The sequence below is a fragment of the Cibotium barometz genome, chromosome 57, assembly GCF_041138505.1.
Source record: "Cibotium barometz isolate CiBa-2024 chromosome 57, ASM4113850v1, whole genome shotgun sequence".
Taxonomy (NCBI): domain Eukaryota; kingdom Viridiplantae; phylum Streptophyta; class Polypodiopsida; order Cyatheales; family Cibotiaceae; genus Cibotium; species Cibotium barometz.
The window spans coordinates 23,554,457-23,570,317 of record NC_141102.1 but is presented as its reverse complement, the minus strand read 5'-3'; the positions used below and the strand labels follow the sequence as shown (position 1 = coordinate 23,570,317).

General features: G+C 44.9%; 1 protein-coding gene across 4 annotated transcripts in view; it reads left to right on the top strand.

Annotated features, from left to right (window-relative positions):
* Positions 1 to 14,712, top strand: part of LOC147606578 (phospholipase D beta 1-like) — a 55,809-nt gene extending 41,097 nt beyond the window's left edge. For 2 of the 4 annotated variants that reach the window (XM_086791861.1, XM_086791860.1), the window contains 6 exons: positions 2,051 to 2,119; positions 2,214 to 2,361; positions 12,605 to 12,753; positions 12,857 to 13,030; positions 13,221 to 13,418; positions 13,736 to 14,712. In XM_086791861.1, coding sequence (XP_086647987.1) covers positions 2,051 to 2,119; positions 2,214 to 2,361; positions 12,605 to 12,753; positions 12,857 to 13,030; positions 13,221 to 13,418; positions 13,736 to 14,029 — 1,032 coding nt within the window. In that variant the 3' untranslated portion in view covers positions 14,030 to 14,712. Of the gene's footprint in view, positions 1 to 2,050; positions 2,120 to 2,213; positions 2,362 to 12,604; positions 12,754 to 12,856; positions 13,031 to 13,220; positions 13,419 to 13,690 lie in introns of all 4 variants that reach the window. The other 2 variants (XM_086791858.1, XM_086791859.1) reach the window with 1 other exon arrangement.
* Positions 14,713 to 15,861: the final 1,149 nt, after the last annotated feature.

Genomic DNA, 15,861 nt, shown 5'->3' with positions numbered 1-15,861 from the left:
TGTCCTGAGGATGAAACGCAGATCTGATGGGCTGATGATGATGCGTTTGCTGAGGACGAATGCTGATGTAGATGCGTTTACTGATGATGCTGCTGAGATGATGCGTTAACTAAAGATGCTGCTGAGAATGATGCGTTAACTTATCTGCTGATGGGATGCGTTAACTGAATGCTACTGCTGATGATGATGGCTGAAACGCATGATGCTCCTGAGGAGGCTGCGTTTGCTGATTATGATGCTGAGGCTGATATGCTGAAACGCCAGATGCTCCAGATGAGGATGCGCTTCACTCTGATGAGCCTGATGACTGAATGGATGATGTGCTGAATGGAGAGGCTCTGCTATTTATATGGGTGAAAGGATGCTGGTCGGCCAGATGCTGTAGTCGGCCAGATGCATCACTCCCATAAAATACCATAATACCATAAATGGTAGTCGGCTGCCCCAAAAATGCATAAAAAATGCCTGAATAATGCTGATTAAAATACCTGATGAATCTGAGATGCTAATATGATACCATAATGATGCCATGTCACTGTACACCTGACTGGTGTGCACGTGACAATTTGGGCCTCCCATGAGCTAAAATGGCAAGAGAAGGCTACAATGACAAGTGGAGAGCCACACAATAGCTGAAGTGACAAGTGTGAGGCCACTTGTCTCACTTTGATCCACTTTCTAACAAGTGTCAGGCCACTTGTCTCACTTTGGTCCACTTTCTTGCCACATGTCCCAATCTAAGAGATGGGTCCTTCCATAAACTTTATCTCTAAAAATATCCCAACTGGTAGACATTCTGTCATAGGCACTTTGCCAACTCTTGGTATCTCCTCAATTCCAGATGTAATGACCTAGGATAATCCCCCATTCCCAAAGCTTCTACTTTCCAAATATTTAAACATCCGGGAGTCCACTAGACCCCTTTCAGACTGGGAAATGTTCAGGCTGGTGACATCCTCCCCAACTTCTTAAAAGTTGTCCGCAACTTTAAGCTTCAAGCCATATATTCAAGATATAATCATGTCCCATCGATTGGGCGAGACGAGACAGTCTTAAAAATCCAAAATAACTGAAGAATCCATGTCCCAAAGAAATGGGCGAGACTAAATAAGTCTCCAATATACCAATATCAAAATCATGTCCCAAGATAAATGGGTGAGACAAAAACAGTCCCATAAGTCGAGATATCATAATCATGTCCCAAGATAAATGGGCGAGACAAATCAGTCCCATAAGTCCAGATATCATAATCCATGTCCCAAGTAAATGGGCGAGACAAAACAGTCCCATAAGTCGAGATATCTTAATCCATGTCCCAAGTAAATGGGTGAGACAAAACAGTCCCATAATATCATAATCCATGTCCCAAGTAAATGGGCGAGACAAAATAAGTCTCCTGCCAACAAGACATCAGTCCACATGACCCTTGGCATAGACATAAGTCCCGTCATGTCCACTTTACCACTTGCACTCCGTGTTGGTACTCTGACCACACACGTTGGATGAGAGGTGGGCTCAAGTAACAAGATAAAACAATCACTTGCATATATAATGCAGCTCTGTCTCTGGCTCCCCATGGCATACTTGACATATCCTGGCCTCAGCTGGTATACCTCTATATCGGCCAATCTCAATCTCAAGCTGGTGTGAGGATGTGTGAATCTGACCAATAGCACATCGTACTGCATGAGACAAGTGTACATCCATGTAACTGGGTCTGATCACAAAACCATCTGCTGTGAGCTGAAGAAAATGCTCTCTGTAGAAAGCCATCTTCGTGCCCAGCTCCTCAATCGAGAGAGAGAGAGAGAGAGAAATGAAATGTTATATTAACGTCTTCAAAAGGCCAAAGTGACCTATGAGAGAGAGAGAGAGAGAGAGAGAGAGAGAAATGAAATGATATATTAACGTCTTCAAAAGGCCAAAATGACCTATGAGACCAAAAAGGTTACAACAATTGGTGGATCTGATACAATGTCCGAGAGAGAGAGAGAGAGAGAGAGAGAGAGAGAGAGAGAGAGAGAGAGAGTTTTAAAAAAGCTTGATGCAGATTTTCAGATCAATAGATTCTGGGTCTGCCAAGGGCTTTCCAAAACGTGTGGAAGAGATAGAAAAGGCGGTTCGCATCTTGAACATCCTATTTTAGTTACACCTCTTTTTCTAGGAGTGTTGTGTCTTTGCCCTGTTGATTTTGTTGAGCTTTTGGTGTGTAGAACCTTGTTGGTGGTAAGAACATCGCAATCGATATGAGCATTCATACGGCTTATGTCAAGGCCATCCGGTCTGCCCAGCACTTCATATACATTGAGAATCAATATTTCCTGGGCTCATCCTTTGCTTGGGAATCATACAAAAATGCAGGTAGTTTCTAAAGTCAAGAATTAAGGTTCTAGATTGATGGATTAAGCTGACATGGTTTTATTAACGGCCTTGTTAGTGAAGACCTTATTTTCTGGGAATCGAAATGTAGCTTTTGTAGAACCAAGCAGTAAAAAAAAGATCTTCAAAGTCAAAATTCTCAAAGAGTTGAAAAACTTAAAATAAATGTAATTCAAAAGAAAACGCCTGTTGTTTTTTGGAATTCTTTGCACATGTTAATCAACAAGGTGAACAAAAACAGCTTGTTAATCCTGCACTTTTCTGGCTAGCCATGTGGAAGATGTTGGTTGGTTGCAACTTGCACATATTGACGGCATTGTGCTGATAGCAGAGCTACGCGCTGTTGTGGGTCCTATACAATGGAGGTGTTGGAATCAGTGCGCCAATGTGAACTTGTGCAGATTGTGGTCATTATTATCATCATCGTCATCATCATCAGCAGCATCATTATCATGATTGTTTTTCTACTAGTCCAATTCTGAGTCTTCTTTTTCTACAACATCCCATACCTTCTGTTATTAAAAAAGTGTATGATTACATGCTTTCTACATATTAAGCTCGTCAGATCAAAGAACACACAGTAGATGATGTGTGAGACCTCATAGACAGATATTTATTGACCTGTAAGTTCAGCAGTCACATGCTTCAGCCTTATGATGTGCTCACATTTAGGTAGTGCCAAAGATGCATAATGCCTAGACAACATGCCTCAACTGAGGGTTTCGCATGGAAGTTTTCCATGAGAATGCCACCCCTAAGTATATATACCCTTTCACTATCCCCACTTGCTGGTTGTTAATGTAAAAGTATCTTTATGCCGCCCCCCATAACTCGTGTCGAAGACCGTAACCTTAGTCTTTGTAAGATTTTCGCTCAGGTCTCCTTTTTTTTTTAGAGATCCTTCTATTAGTTAAAAATCAGCAGCCTGAGGGCCAAATATACATGCTCATAACCCTCATAAGAGGCAAAAAACAAACTGGGGAGGGGTGGTTCCCTCCATTGCTGGCAGCTCTTGGCGGAGGGAAACTATATCATACAAAAGGGAAAGGGGGGTGGGGGGGTGGTGGGAGCCACACTGGCAGCCTGTAATGCCAAGTAATCGTGCTGGCCCAATCAATCAGAAAAGGACCTTTTGCACCATGTGTGCAGGAAGGCCTCTTGCCGTCTGGGCATCCGAACCGCCATAAAGCTTCCCTCTTTGACAGCGGAGGGTATGAATGATGTCAGTCCAAATGGAGTTGATGCACTTTGCTGGAGGGGTGAGAGTACCCTCGATGGCCTCGTTGCAACAGGCCCACCATATTGCCATGCACCTATGCTGCCAATGATCTCCCATTTTGGACTAGTGCTCAGAGACTTGGACTGCACACCATTGTGTATAGGTGAAGGATCCTTTGCCAAACCTGTTGCACTTTGGGACAGCTCCAAAGGCAGTGCGACTTTGTGGGGTGGCTGCATGGCACACAGGCCACCATGATGATCAGGCTGCCATCTTGGACTAGTGCTTGGAGACTTGGACTGCACACCATTGTGTATAGGTGAAGGATCCTTTGCCAAACCTGTTGCACTTTGGGACAGCCCCAAAGGCAGTGCGACTTCGTGGGGTGGCTGCATGGCACACAGGCCACCATGATGATGAGGCTGGATTATGACCCGCTAGGTCACCTTGGCCTGTGGGCCGACCGTCAGTCCCTGCCCAGAGGAAGTTCCGGATCAGCCTGTGCACCTATTTGAGGCATGCCCGAGGGAATGCCCAGCTGGAAGTACTGTATCACATGGTGTCCCTGAGCACCTGGTTGGCCACCACCACACGACCAACGAGGGAGAGCCTGGCGGTGCTTTAGTAAAGGAGCCGCTTCCGAATGCTCAGAAGTAGAGGGGCAAGCTGTTGCCCTGGCGAGATATCAGTCCCCACCTGACATTCCCATCTAACCCGGGTGCCGCTGGGTATCCATTGGAATGACTCAACTGGACGACAAGCCAGGGTCGGTGAGGATCCAACCCAAAAGCCACACGACTTGTGCTAGTTTATCCGGGCGCCTGCACAAATCTCTGTAGATTCCCTTCCTCTCCTGAGAGGTAGGTGGTTGTATCATCTGCAAACTCTGAGTCTAGGAGCTCCTCGTGCAATCAAATGGGGAGACGAAGACCCTGTAGACCTGCCCCCCTGGGCGGACAGAAAACTATTCATTAACTTAGCAACAAAGCGGAAGAGGAAGGGGGCGAGAGGACACCCCTGACGAACCAATTTGGTGATAAGGAATCTGTCCCATGTGGCCCCCCGTATAAGGACCTGGATGTGGGCGGCAGAATAAAGCGTAGAGACTGCTTGGATCCATCCTGCTAGGAATCCTATCCGAAGCATGGAGCCCTCAAGGAAATCCCACTCCACTTTGTCGTAGGCTTTCTCAAAATCCAGGAGCAGCTCCGCCATTCTCGCCTTCCGGAGGCGTGCCGTGAAGATGTTCTGGCTGCTTTATCCTGGATGAAACCCATACGTGTCCCATGAATCAGATCTGGAGGTAAGGCTGAAGGTGGCGGCTAATGGCTTTCTCAAAATCCAGGAGCAGCTCCGCCATTCTCGCCTTCTGGAGGTGTGCCGTGGCGGTTGCCTCCCAAAAAGTGAATATGTTCTGGATGCTTTATCCTGGATGAAACCCATACGTGTCCCATGAATCACATCTGGAGGTGAGGCTGAAGGTGGTGGCTAATGGCTTTGATGAGGATTTTGTTGGCACTACCAAGGAGGGCGAAGTGGTGCCACTGATGTACCTCCACCATGGTCACGACCCTCCTTGAGAATCAAGTGAATGAGTCCCTCCGAGAGCCCTTCCAGCATGTGACCAGTGATCATGATCTCATTGAAGGTAGCCCTAAAGCCATCCTCCATGAGATTCCAGTGATGAAGGAAAAGAGAAACCGGTAGGCCGTCCCCGTTCTGAGGTACTTTCGCGAAGCAAGGCATGTAGGGCATCACTCAGCTAGTCGCTCGAGAGGGGGGAGCTCAAGAACCTCTAGAGACCGGGGAAGACCACTTCCCATGTGTGCTGCCATTCTCTCTCATGGCCTCGATCTGTGGGGTGAGGGGGCTGGCAAGAGGAACCCCCTGTAGAAATTTTTGGCATCGGCCCATACTTGGGGGGGATCTGACTCAATGGTACCGTTCTGGACCCCTCAGCTTAGGGACCCCATCTTGCTGGTGGTGAGGACATGTTATCCAGAGAATCCCTCATGCCTGTCTCCTGCCTGGGTCCAGAAAGATGCACGGGCATGATGCCTGTCCCTCCTCTATCGAATGGATCTCCATGTGGGCTGTCTCCATCTGTCACTTCAGCCACTGCTCCTGCAGTCACTGAAGCGAGGCTGGGGCTCTTCTCCACTCGCAGAACACGATGAGTCTATCTTGGGTTGCTCTCTGTAAGAGCGAGCTGTGTCCCACAATCTGTGTGCTGATCTCAGTATCCACCCAATCTAGCCAGGAATACCAAATGGACCACCCTATCTACTATGCAAGCTGCCTTCTCATGCAGGTTGACCGTTGAGCGGAAGTAGAGCACCACAGAGCAGGAAGGTCTTGCCATTGTCCATGCTTGCCAAAAGTTCCGGCATTACCTTTTGGGCACCCACTTTGTAGTCATCTCTGACCACCATGCTTTGAAATACCTTCTCACGAAGCCCCTAGTGACGGGTCGAGTGTGGTGGTGGTTGATCCTCTTCTAGGAATTCGACTTCGAAATCCTGCTCAAACCTGGGAAGCAATATGTCATGGTGGACCACCTATCTTGGATCAACACAGGCGAGCCAAGCATAGGTATCAACGATGATCTTTGTGATAGTATGTTGTTTAAGGTGGATGCTGCCCGAAATTGGTATGCAGATGTCCTTTTCTTATTGTCCACATGTGCTTTCCCTACTGGTGCATCCTCCAAGGACAAGCGCTGTCCCCTCATCAAGAGTCGGCCTTACCAATTGGTGGCTGGCCAGTTGTACAAGGCGAGGCATGATGGAGTGCTCCGTGTTTTGTGAGCCCCCATGAAGTGGATTACATCATTGAGGATGGGGTAGCTTGAGGCCATATCGCTGTAAAACGGTAAAACGGATTTTTCAGGGTGGGCTCTGGTGGCCTTCCATGATCAAGGATACCATAGCCACATGTCAAAGATGGGGGGCAAGGGAATTGGTGGGTGTCGATGTATTTTGCAGGGGATAGTTGATGCTATTATAAGGGAATTGGTGGGTGTCGATGTATTTTGCAGGGGATAGTTGATGCTATTATAAGGGAGAACCCCAAGGAGGTCCCACATGGCACATAGATTTGTAGCACTATTGTTGATGAGGATGTATTGTTGGATCCTTTGCCTACAGATGCAGCACCTACCAGGAAGAAGGCTAGGGTTTCTGAGGATGAGGAAGTGCCAGCTTCTTCTACACCTATTGGGCAGCCTCCTAGGCAACGCAACATTGATTCCTCCTTACACTCCATGTCATGGATCAAGGAGAAACAGCGTAGGGCAGAGATTGAAATAGAGCGCACTCTCATTGAGTGCAATATCTCTTTCAATGTGCTATGCACGGACCAGTGGAAGAGGATGATTGCTGTTGTTACAGCTGTAGGCAGTGTGGATGGGTGGACAGGTTTAGAGTACAACAAGATGAGGACCACCATGTTGAAGGAAGAGAAGGAGAGGATTGAGGTTTCTCTCCAATCTATCAAAGAAGATATAGAGATAGCTTCACAGAAAGCTTGAGGGCATTGATAGATGAGTCACGTGAGCTCGGTCTCGAGCTCTCATGACCACTTCCCTCACTTCTTTAGCTCAGCAAAGTCGTCCTTCCACCTCTAGAGGCACCGGGGTGTATGCTCGTGGTGCACATTTGAGAGGGAGAGCCGCCAGAGAAATTAGTAGAGGTGATCCAGAGCACCAGATGCAGACTCTTCCAGAGGAGATACCTGGGACCTCTACCATTGTTAAGGAGATATCGGGTATTGATGTACCAGGTGATCTGGGGAAACGGAGCCACTATATGATTCTGATGGGAATCCCCTCACAGATGGGGACTACTCATCATTCTCATCTTCAGGCTTGGATGATGATGAGTGAGAGCCGGCCATATGGCTATTGGCGTTTGTAGTATGTACTAGGATTTTAGCTTCAGCAGGACTTCATGTTGTATGCAACGCAGCCATAGTTGTCAGGTACGATACCGTACAGCTCGTACGATAGGATACTTAATGGAAAAATACTGTATGATATAATTTTTTTTCTTATCGTACGATAAAATACAGTGTTTTAAAAAAATACTTATAAAACTTAGGTATTTCCAATTCGAGATATGGAGTATTTTAAAAGGGAGGGAAGCATCATAGTATTGGGCACTGATGACGCTAGTGGGGATGTCGTAGTATCTAGTCCATACTATGCATAATGGAGTTGATAGTTATATAGTCTTGTGGGCTGACTACCATGAGTATATAACATGCACGTTTCTAAAAGGTGAATTTGGGCATGTTCCTGGATTCATCTAGGTATATAATTCAGCCGTATTAGCGGACATGCAGATTTCACATTGTGAAGTTTTCGTCCGAGTTGCGGTCAGTTGATATTGTGCTAATTCTTTCTATCTTTAGCAGTGCATTTTCCCTATCAACTACTTATTTACTGTACTAATTCTTTCTATTTGCTACTTCCCTTAGTGCTAGGTTTCATTATGGCTGAGTCTGCCCTGCATCTCCGGAGGTTTGACAGAAACTCAGTACGAAGGCCTTTGTGTGAATATATGCTCTTATGTGTGTGTGTGTGTGGAGTGCGTGTGTGAGAGCATATCTTGATACAGAGTTCTACACCCACTATTGGGCACTGATGACGCTAGTGGGGATGTCGTAGTATCTAGTCGATACTATGCATAATGGAGTTGTTAGTTATATAGTCTTGTGGGTTGACTACCATGAGTATATATAGTCTTGTGGGTTGACTACCATGCACGTTCCTAAGAGGTGAATTTGGGCATGTTCCTGGATTCATCTAGGTATATAAGCATCATAGTATAGAGGAAGCTCAAACAGCCATAGACAAGCAAAAAAAAGACCATTACCTCCCAAAAAAGTAAATTTTTTTGGAAAAAAACAAATCCGATTTTTTCTTTTGGAAAATCCATACTAGTCGGTATGGTATTCCGTACGATATGGTGTCGTACGCCGTACGGAAACAACTATGAGCACAGCTCATTTGATAGCTCATTTGACATTTATAGAGCATAGCGAATTTCAATTGTTTTTTGTGCAACTTTGTGTACTAGTGTTGCTAAATTATAAATGTTTATAATATGTATTTTTTTATAAACGAAGTGATCACCACCCTCCTCACCCAGTTTGAGATCTTCCACATCCTGTGCATACTACCCTAGGGCTGGACAGGTGGAGAGCACCAATAAGGTCTCAAATTGTCATCGACATCCCAGTGTCCCACCCAATGGCCCAACGCCCTTCTCGAGACCCTTTGGGCATATCGTACAACATACAAGGCAACAACCTGGCACACTCCTTGTCAGCTTGCTTTTGGTCTGGAGGCCATCCTCCCATTTGAATTCAACCATGGCTCCTCCAAAGTTGGTGCTGGAGATGTTGACTGTCCACAATCAGCATATGTTGCACAACCATGGCTCCTCCAAAGTTTGTGGTGGACGTGTTGACTGCCCACAATCAGCATATACTACACAACTCCTCCGCCTTTCCATCTTGGATGAAACCAGACTCAGAGCAGGTCAAGCATTGGAAGGAGAGCAATGCCAACACAAAGCTTGGCACGATAGGCACCTTCAAAAGACTCAATTTTTCCAGGTTGATCTGGTCCTTGTCTATCAGACATGATACTTAAAACGTGCCAAGAAGCTTGTTCCCGCTTGGGAAGACCCCTTCAAAGTGTAGGAGATCCTTCCCCAAGGTGCGGTCGAACTCTAGACATTGGCGTGGCAAAGCCTTCCACTTATCAATGGATCCCATAAACGGTACCGCTCTTTTTCTACCCTTGTTCAGTAAAATCCCAAACGAAAAAAAAAAGAGATAGCCGTGAAAATCGTTTTCTCAGCAGGTTCCTCCACCCCCCAAAAAAAAACACCTTGGTGGCCCCTTACCTCCACTTGACCCCCCTTCTTTCATACTCGTCCCTTCACATGCTCACCCACTCATTTCATACTCACCTCCTCACATGCTTTCATACTTGCCCCATATTCTCTTTTCATAAAACGGTCACCCCGCCTTGGCCACACTTCATACTCGCCTCCCTCCACTTAGCAACTTCCTACTCGCCTCCCCCCACATGACTTTCACACTCGCCCAATCACGCCGATCTCTTTCCATACAGCCGACTCTTTCATGCTCGCCCCCACCTTCTATCAACTTGCTTTCGGTGCCACGTTCCATACTCGCTTCCCACCTTACGCCTGTTCATACTCGCTTTTATTTTTGCTCATCGAGTCACACTGCTGTGCTGCTTGCCTGGTCACGCTTGAAGCTCACCCAAAAGAAAAAAAATAAAAAAATAAAATAAAATCAAAAACCATTCATACTCGCGTTTTCTTGATACTCCCCCTTCAACAATTTCATGCTTGCCTCCCCTCCATCTCCTACTCACCTCCTGCTGGCCGCCTTCTCTTGCTTGCCCCCTTCACACTTCATGGTCGCCCTTCACCCATGTCATGCTCACCCCCCCACAACTTCATACTCGCCCCTTCACAATACCTCATGCGCCCCCCCCCCCCCCCCCCCCCCCCACCCCCCCAAAAAAAAACAAAACAAAAAAATCTCCTGCTCGTCCTCTTTTGGAAGCCGTCTTCTACTTGCCCATACTTGGTTCCCCTTCATACGTTCGATCACCCCTTCACACCTCCTTGCTCCCCTCTGCATACTCCCATGGTCGCCCTACGCACCTCCTACTTGCCTCTCCCACACATAAGCCCTCTCCACTTTCGACTCACTGGTGACTCACTGTCGGACGTTGATTGACTTCATGTAGTGCTTCTTGGGCAGAAACGGGCATATGTAGGCTAACGCTATGTTGAGGGGCTTGATGCACGTGAGCCTCACCACCAACTCCGTATGTAGGCTAACACCATGTTGAGGGGCTTGATGCACGAGAGCCTCACCACCAACTCTGTATCCTCACCTTGGCAATGATATCATCCTTTTGCCAACGGCCATAAGTGCTCTGGGGCTGGCCCTGTGCCTTCCAGGGAAAACCAGTAGAGGTTGAGTTGGACAAGGAGTACGAATGGCCAGAAGTGCCCTGGGGCTGGCCTTGTGCCTTCTAGGGCAAACCAGTAGAGGTTGAGCTGGACAAGGAGTACCAGTTTCACTCTATATTTGCCTATCCAATCTCTAAAGAACAAAGCATTGCTGAGAACCCACCCATGCTTATGCCATGTGGTCATGTACTCTGCAAACAATCACTTCAGAAGCTTTCTAAAAGCCGATCTTTCAAGTGCCAAAAAAAACAACTAAATAATAATAATAATAATAACCATTTTATTATTATTGTCAATTAACCCCAATGTTCTTGAACAGCAACACAATTCTAGATGTAATGGCAGCATAGTTATCCGCTCACTTCAGTCTCATTATTGATTCATAGCCTTTGCCATTCTGAATGTTCCTTTATTTGCCTTACCGAGGATGGTGAGTACTCTAGTGGTGATGGGGGACCTGCAGCCACCATGGGTGCCCACAATGTTGCATCACAGTGTTGCAGTGTTACGGTGTTATGGTGTTGCAGTCCAAGATGCTCCAATTGGGCACTCCAGCATGAAGGTTCCGGATGGCACTACTCCAAGGCATTTAAGGCACCGCACCCCAAGAAAGGAGATGTGTGCCGCTAAATCTATGTGCATCTGGCGCCTTCCAAAGATAGGAGATGCTCACCAATGGTCACCAAAGGCATCTTCATGACTCTCCGGAGTTATAAGGTGTTCTACCCCATTCAAAAGGATAGAGGCTATCATGTAGTTCCACCTTGTCCATTGCAAGGTCACTCTGTGCTATTTCACTGTACTTGAATTCCGTGTTCACTGTGTCATTCCATCCTAAGTAGAGTGTGTTATCCCTAAGTGTGACCACTGTTGAGTATGCACGGTGCAGTGAGTGGTGTTTGTAACTGTTGGTTCGTAGCAATACAAGTGGAGTACATTATTCTCGTGCACTATTCCTTGCTTGTTTAGTTTAATTAAGTATTGCTTAAGTAAGTGTGTTATGCCATCGTTGCTTCCTACTGTTCTATCCTGTGACTCCCGTGGACCTATTGTCCAAGAGTGAATCACCAAATCCTCTTAGTGTACCTGCAACCCAACCTGCTACTACAGGTACACCAACAATTATGGCAGCAAGTAGCAAGAGGGAAGGGTAGGACTCCATATTCACATACCCTGTGTAGTGTTCTCTTGTTCTACGAGCTCTTTTGAAGATTGTTTGTACCATGTTTGAGTGGAACAATAGAGAGCATATGGAAGGGAACATGGGTACTTGAGAGGGTAGTGTGAGAAGGCAGCTCCTTGGAGATTTTCATCAACAATCATATTGTTTGCAATACTGTTTTCATATGCATTGGTATGGAAATCTGGTTAGAAATGCCCGTTGATGCTATGTACTTGATTCTCCCAAGATCAATATACATTATTTGAGAGAGGGGCCGGCTGTTTTGGCTCATTGTGCATCTCTCATCAATTCAGTAAATTACATTTTGTATTGTGCTTCTTGTCCATTAAATCTTAGTGTATTTAAGTTTATTGATTAGCGTTGTGTTGAACCAAACATTCCACACCAACCGGTGGAATTACATTTCCTTCGTTGAGCCTTGTCCATGTTGTTGTGAGCATTGGTGCTCCTTTTGCATGTATTGTGCTTCTTGTCCATTAAATCTTAGTGTATTTAAGTTTATTGATTAGCGTTGTGTTGAACCAAACATTCCACACCAACCGGTGGAATTACATTTCCTTCGTTGAGCCTTGTCCATGTTGTTGTGAGCATTGGTGCTCCTTTTGCATGTATGTGAGTGATTAACATGAGTAGTTTTGAACTCTTGGTGCCAAGGAAATTGTCCTTTGGCCTACACGAGTACATGTTTTTCTTGAATACGAGTTCAGGATTGGCGTTGTTGTGACCTCAATCTTGGCATGAAAAAATGAGTACAAAATCCATGGATTTATTTGCTGTGTTTTTCTAATGGTAAATGGATAGGTGCCAACCATCTTGTGCCTATCGAGCTTGCCTTGAAGATTGTAAGCAAGATAAAAGCTAAGGAACAGTTTGCGGTATACGTGGTGATACCAATGTGGCCAGAAGGTGTTCCCACCAGTACTTCTGTACAGGAAATCCTCTTTTTTCAGGTAATGCCTAATTATTTGTCTCCGTGCATGACAAAGACTGTGCGCTAGTGACACGGCTTTAGGAACTTGTTACTAAAGCCTTGATTTTTCTTTTAAAAAACAGAGTCAAACCATGCAGATGATGTACACTCTCATTGCAAAAGCTTTAGAAGAGATGGGTTTGGAAAAGGAGCACCATCCTACTGATTTTCTGAACTTTTTCTGCCTGGGAAATCGTGAGGTGAAAGAGGAGAATGAACCAGCTCCTGCAACTCTGCTGGATGAGAACACCATTCAGGTGAATCAGCTCATAGATTTTTTTATTTTATTTATTTTTTCTTTTATTTGGGTGGTCATTGTGTTTCAGGGCTTGTTTGAGACCTAGACACTTTTGGATGGGATTGGAAGTCTTAGCATAAGGGCTATTTTTTTTCTGTTTTGGCGCAGAGAGTTTGGACCCTTGCTGATCTTTTTGAAAAAAATTGCAGGCCCGAGTTCACAAGACCAGGCGATTCATGATTTATGTGCATGCCAAGGGTATGATTGTTGACGATGAGTACGTGATCCTTGGCTCAGCCAATATCAACCAGCGCTCTATGGCTGGCTCAAGAGATACAGAGATTGCCATGGGTGCTTATCAACCTCATCGTTCTTGGGCTCGCAAGCGCTCTCCTCCTCAAGGCCAGGTAAATATCATCTCTTAATCTTGCTTCGTGACTACTCATTTGGATAATAAAAGTATACATCTAGCCTGTAACATCACCTGTATTTACAAAATTCCCTCAAGGCCGGGTATATAATAGGGAGTAGAGAAGGCTAGGGGAGTGGATGAGGTCACCAATTTGATGAGAGTTGCTATAGGGAGAGGCATACTTGTATTATGGGATTTAAAAACAGGTGATGTAACATAGCCTTTTCTTAAACTCCTATGAACACGGGTTTTTCATGACTTGAATAGCATTTTGTGAATTGCCATGTAATACATCTGCGTTCTACCAACCAGGTTTACGGGTACCGAAGGTCGCTTTGGGCTGAGCACTTGTGTGTAGAAGAGGATTGTTTCAAGAAACCCTGGAGCCCGGAATGTGTGCAGAAGGTCCGGAGCCTTGCAAAAGAGAATTGGATGCAATATACAGCTGAGGAAGTGACAGACTTGAAAGGGCATCTCTTACTATATCCAATTGAAGTTGAGTCGTCTGGAAAAGTGGTGTCCTTAAAGGACTGGGAATTGTTTCCTGATGTGGGAGGAAAAATATTGGGGTCTAGCACCAACTTGCCAGATAGTTTGACAACTTGAAATTTTGGTTGTATACATATACTTCTTTGCTGCCATGTGGATGCACAGGGTGGTGATGGGAAAATGAACCATGTTAGAATCTCCTACAATTCATGATTCTTTCATTGACAATCAGCTCTCCTTTGAATGCATACTTTGATTCCTAGCCAAACAGCAGTGTAAATCATCAAGAAAGGTAAGCTTTGCTTTCCATAGTATTCCACTTGCTAGCTACAACAGATTCTTGAGTTCAAGTTGATGTTGGTTTTTGGGGTTTAGGGTCTTGATTGTATATGCAAGTGGTGTAATCTTTTGGTGGGTTCATGGGTGCATTTGAGCTTTCATGTACAAGTAAGGTTGTTGAGCTTGCGGTATGAAGCTCATATCAAGCTTTGCATAATCAAGTAAATTCTCAGATTGGTTCAAAAGGCAAGATCTCGTGACAAAACAGAACAAGCTGGAGAGAGGCTAGAGAAGGCATGCGGATGAGCTGGGGTTGGTGTATTGCTAGCCAGCAAGAGCACTCTTAGCCACAAGAACATAAGGTGAAGAGTCTTATCATATATAAGAGAACATTGGCATTGAGGTAGGGTCTGCTTCTTTTGTAATGACATGGATTGATGGATTAGGTTTGGTGGTCAATCTTTGAAAAAAGATTTGCATGCTCTTTTAATGAAATGATGAAGAAAAATCGTTTTTAAAAATGTCAAAAACTTGAAATTTGAAGGAATTTCAAGTGACAAAGTAATAATCATTAGTATAGTTGTTTTTCACTTTGAAAATACTAGGAAAAATAAGCTTTGATTTATAACCAGTAATATTTATGGTTTTTTTTAGTAATAATTTTGTGAATTTATTAATGTACAACAATCCTCTAAGAATCGCTTGCAGTGACCTTCTTGAAGGCTTCAGTTGCTTTGACTACATTTTTGTAGCCGTATTTCTTTTCATCATTAACTCACCCTTCTAAATTAAACCCATACGGAATATTTGCAATGTCCAAGGAAAATGCACACACCACTACACTGGTGGAGCATCAACATCCTTTGAAATGTAAGCTAATTTTGGTTTGAAAAATAAAGTACCTGTTTCCTTTCGTTAAGTGCATCACAAAGTAAATCTTGAGTACTTTGAAGAGAATAACATCCTTAATGCTAAAATCACTTCCATTTACAGATACCATAGGGTTAATACCGTAAGGTTCTTCCCTTCATTTGTCTCACAAAGGATGTATAAGAGTTCACTCTATTCAGACTCTTTGATCTGTTTCATTCTTCATATACGGGAGAGGTTAATGTTCTTCTCGGGATCTTCGGGGCGTACAACATTTGGAACAAGTATCAAATAACGAGTAGTTGAGTTCACATTCTCCAAGTAAGACCAATCTCATAGACCAAACATGCCCAACCTATTGGCTAACCAGCTTGTCTGGCCACCGCCTAGACTTCTTCTCGTTTGTAACAACCTGTTATGTGTTAAGTTTTCTTGTTGTAACAACTTTTGTAACGGCGTCTTACAAACGTGTAGTACCCGGATTGATGCAAGACGTGAAGGGGATTATTTTGAGAGAGAGAGAGAGATGAAGGAATGCATAGTTGAGCTCAGGAATTCATGGCCAATGTATTGTACTGTTGAGAGTCTAAGTTAATATTGAAGAATGTCTCATGGATTTGTCTCTGACTTGTCTCTGCTCCGTATTGCATAGTTCTTTTCACTTTGTGTCCATTGCATGATCGTCTGGACGGTAACTCCTATCCGGAATCATGAAGGACCTAAGAACTAACCTGCATGTAGTCACGACTAACCAAGCTTTGGCAGACTGACAACCCAATGGGCCAACGTTGGCTTGTCAC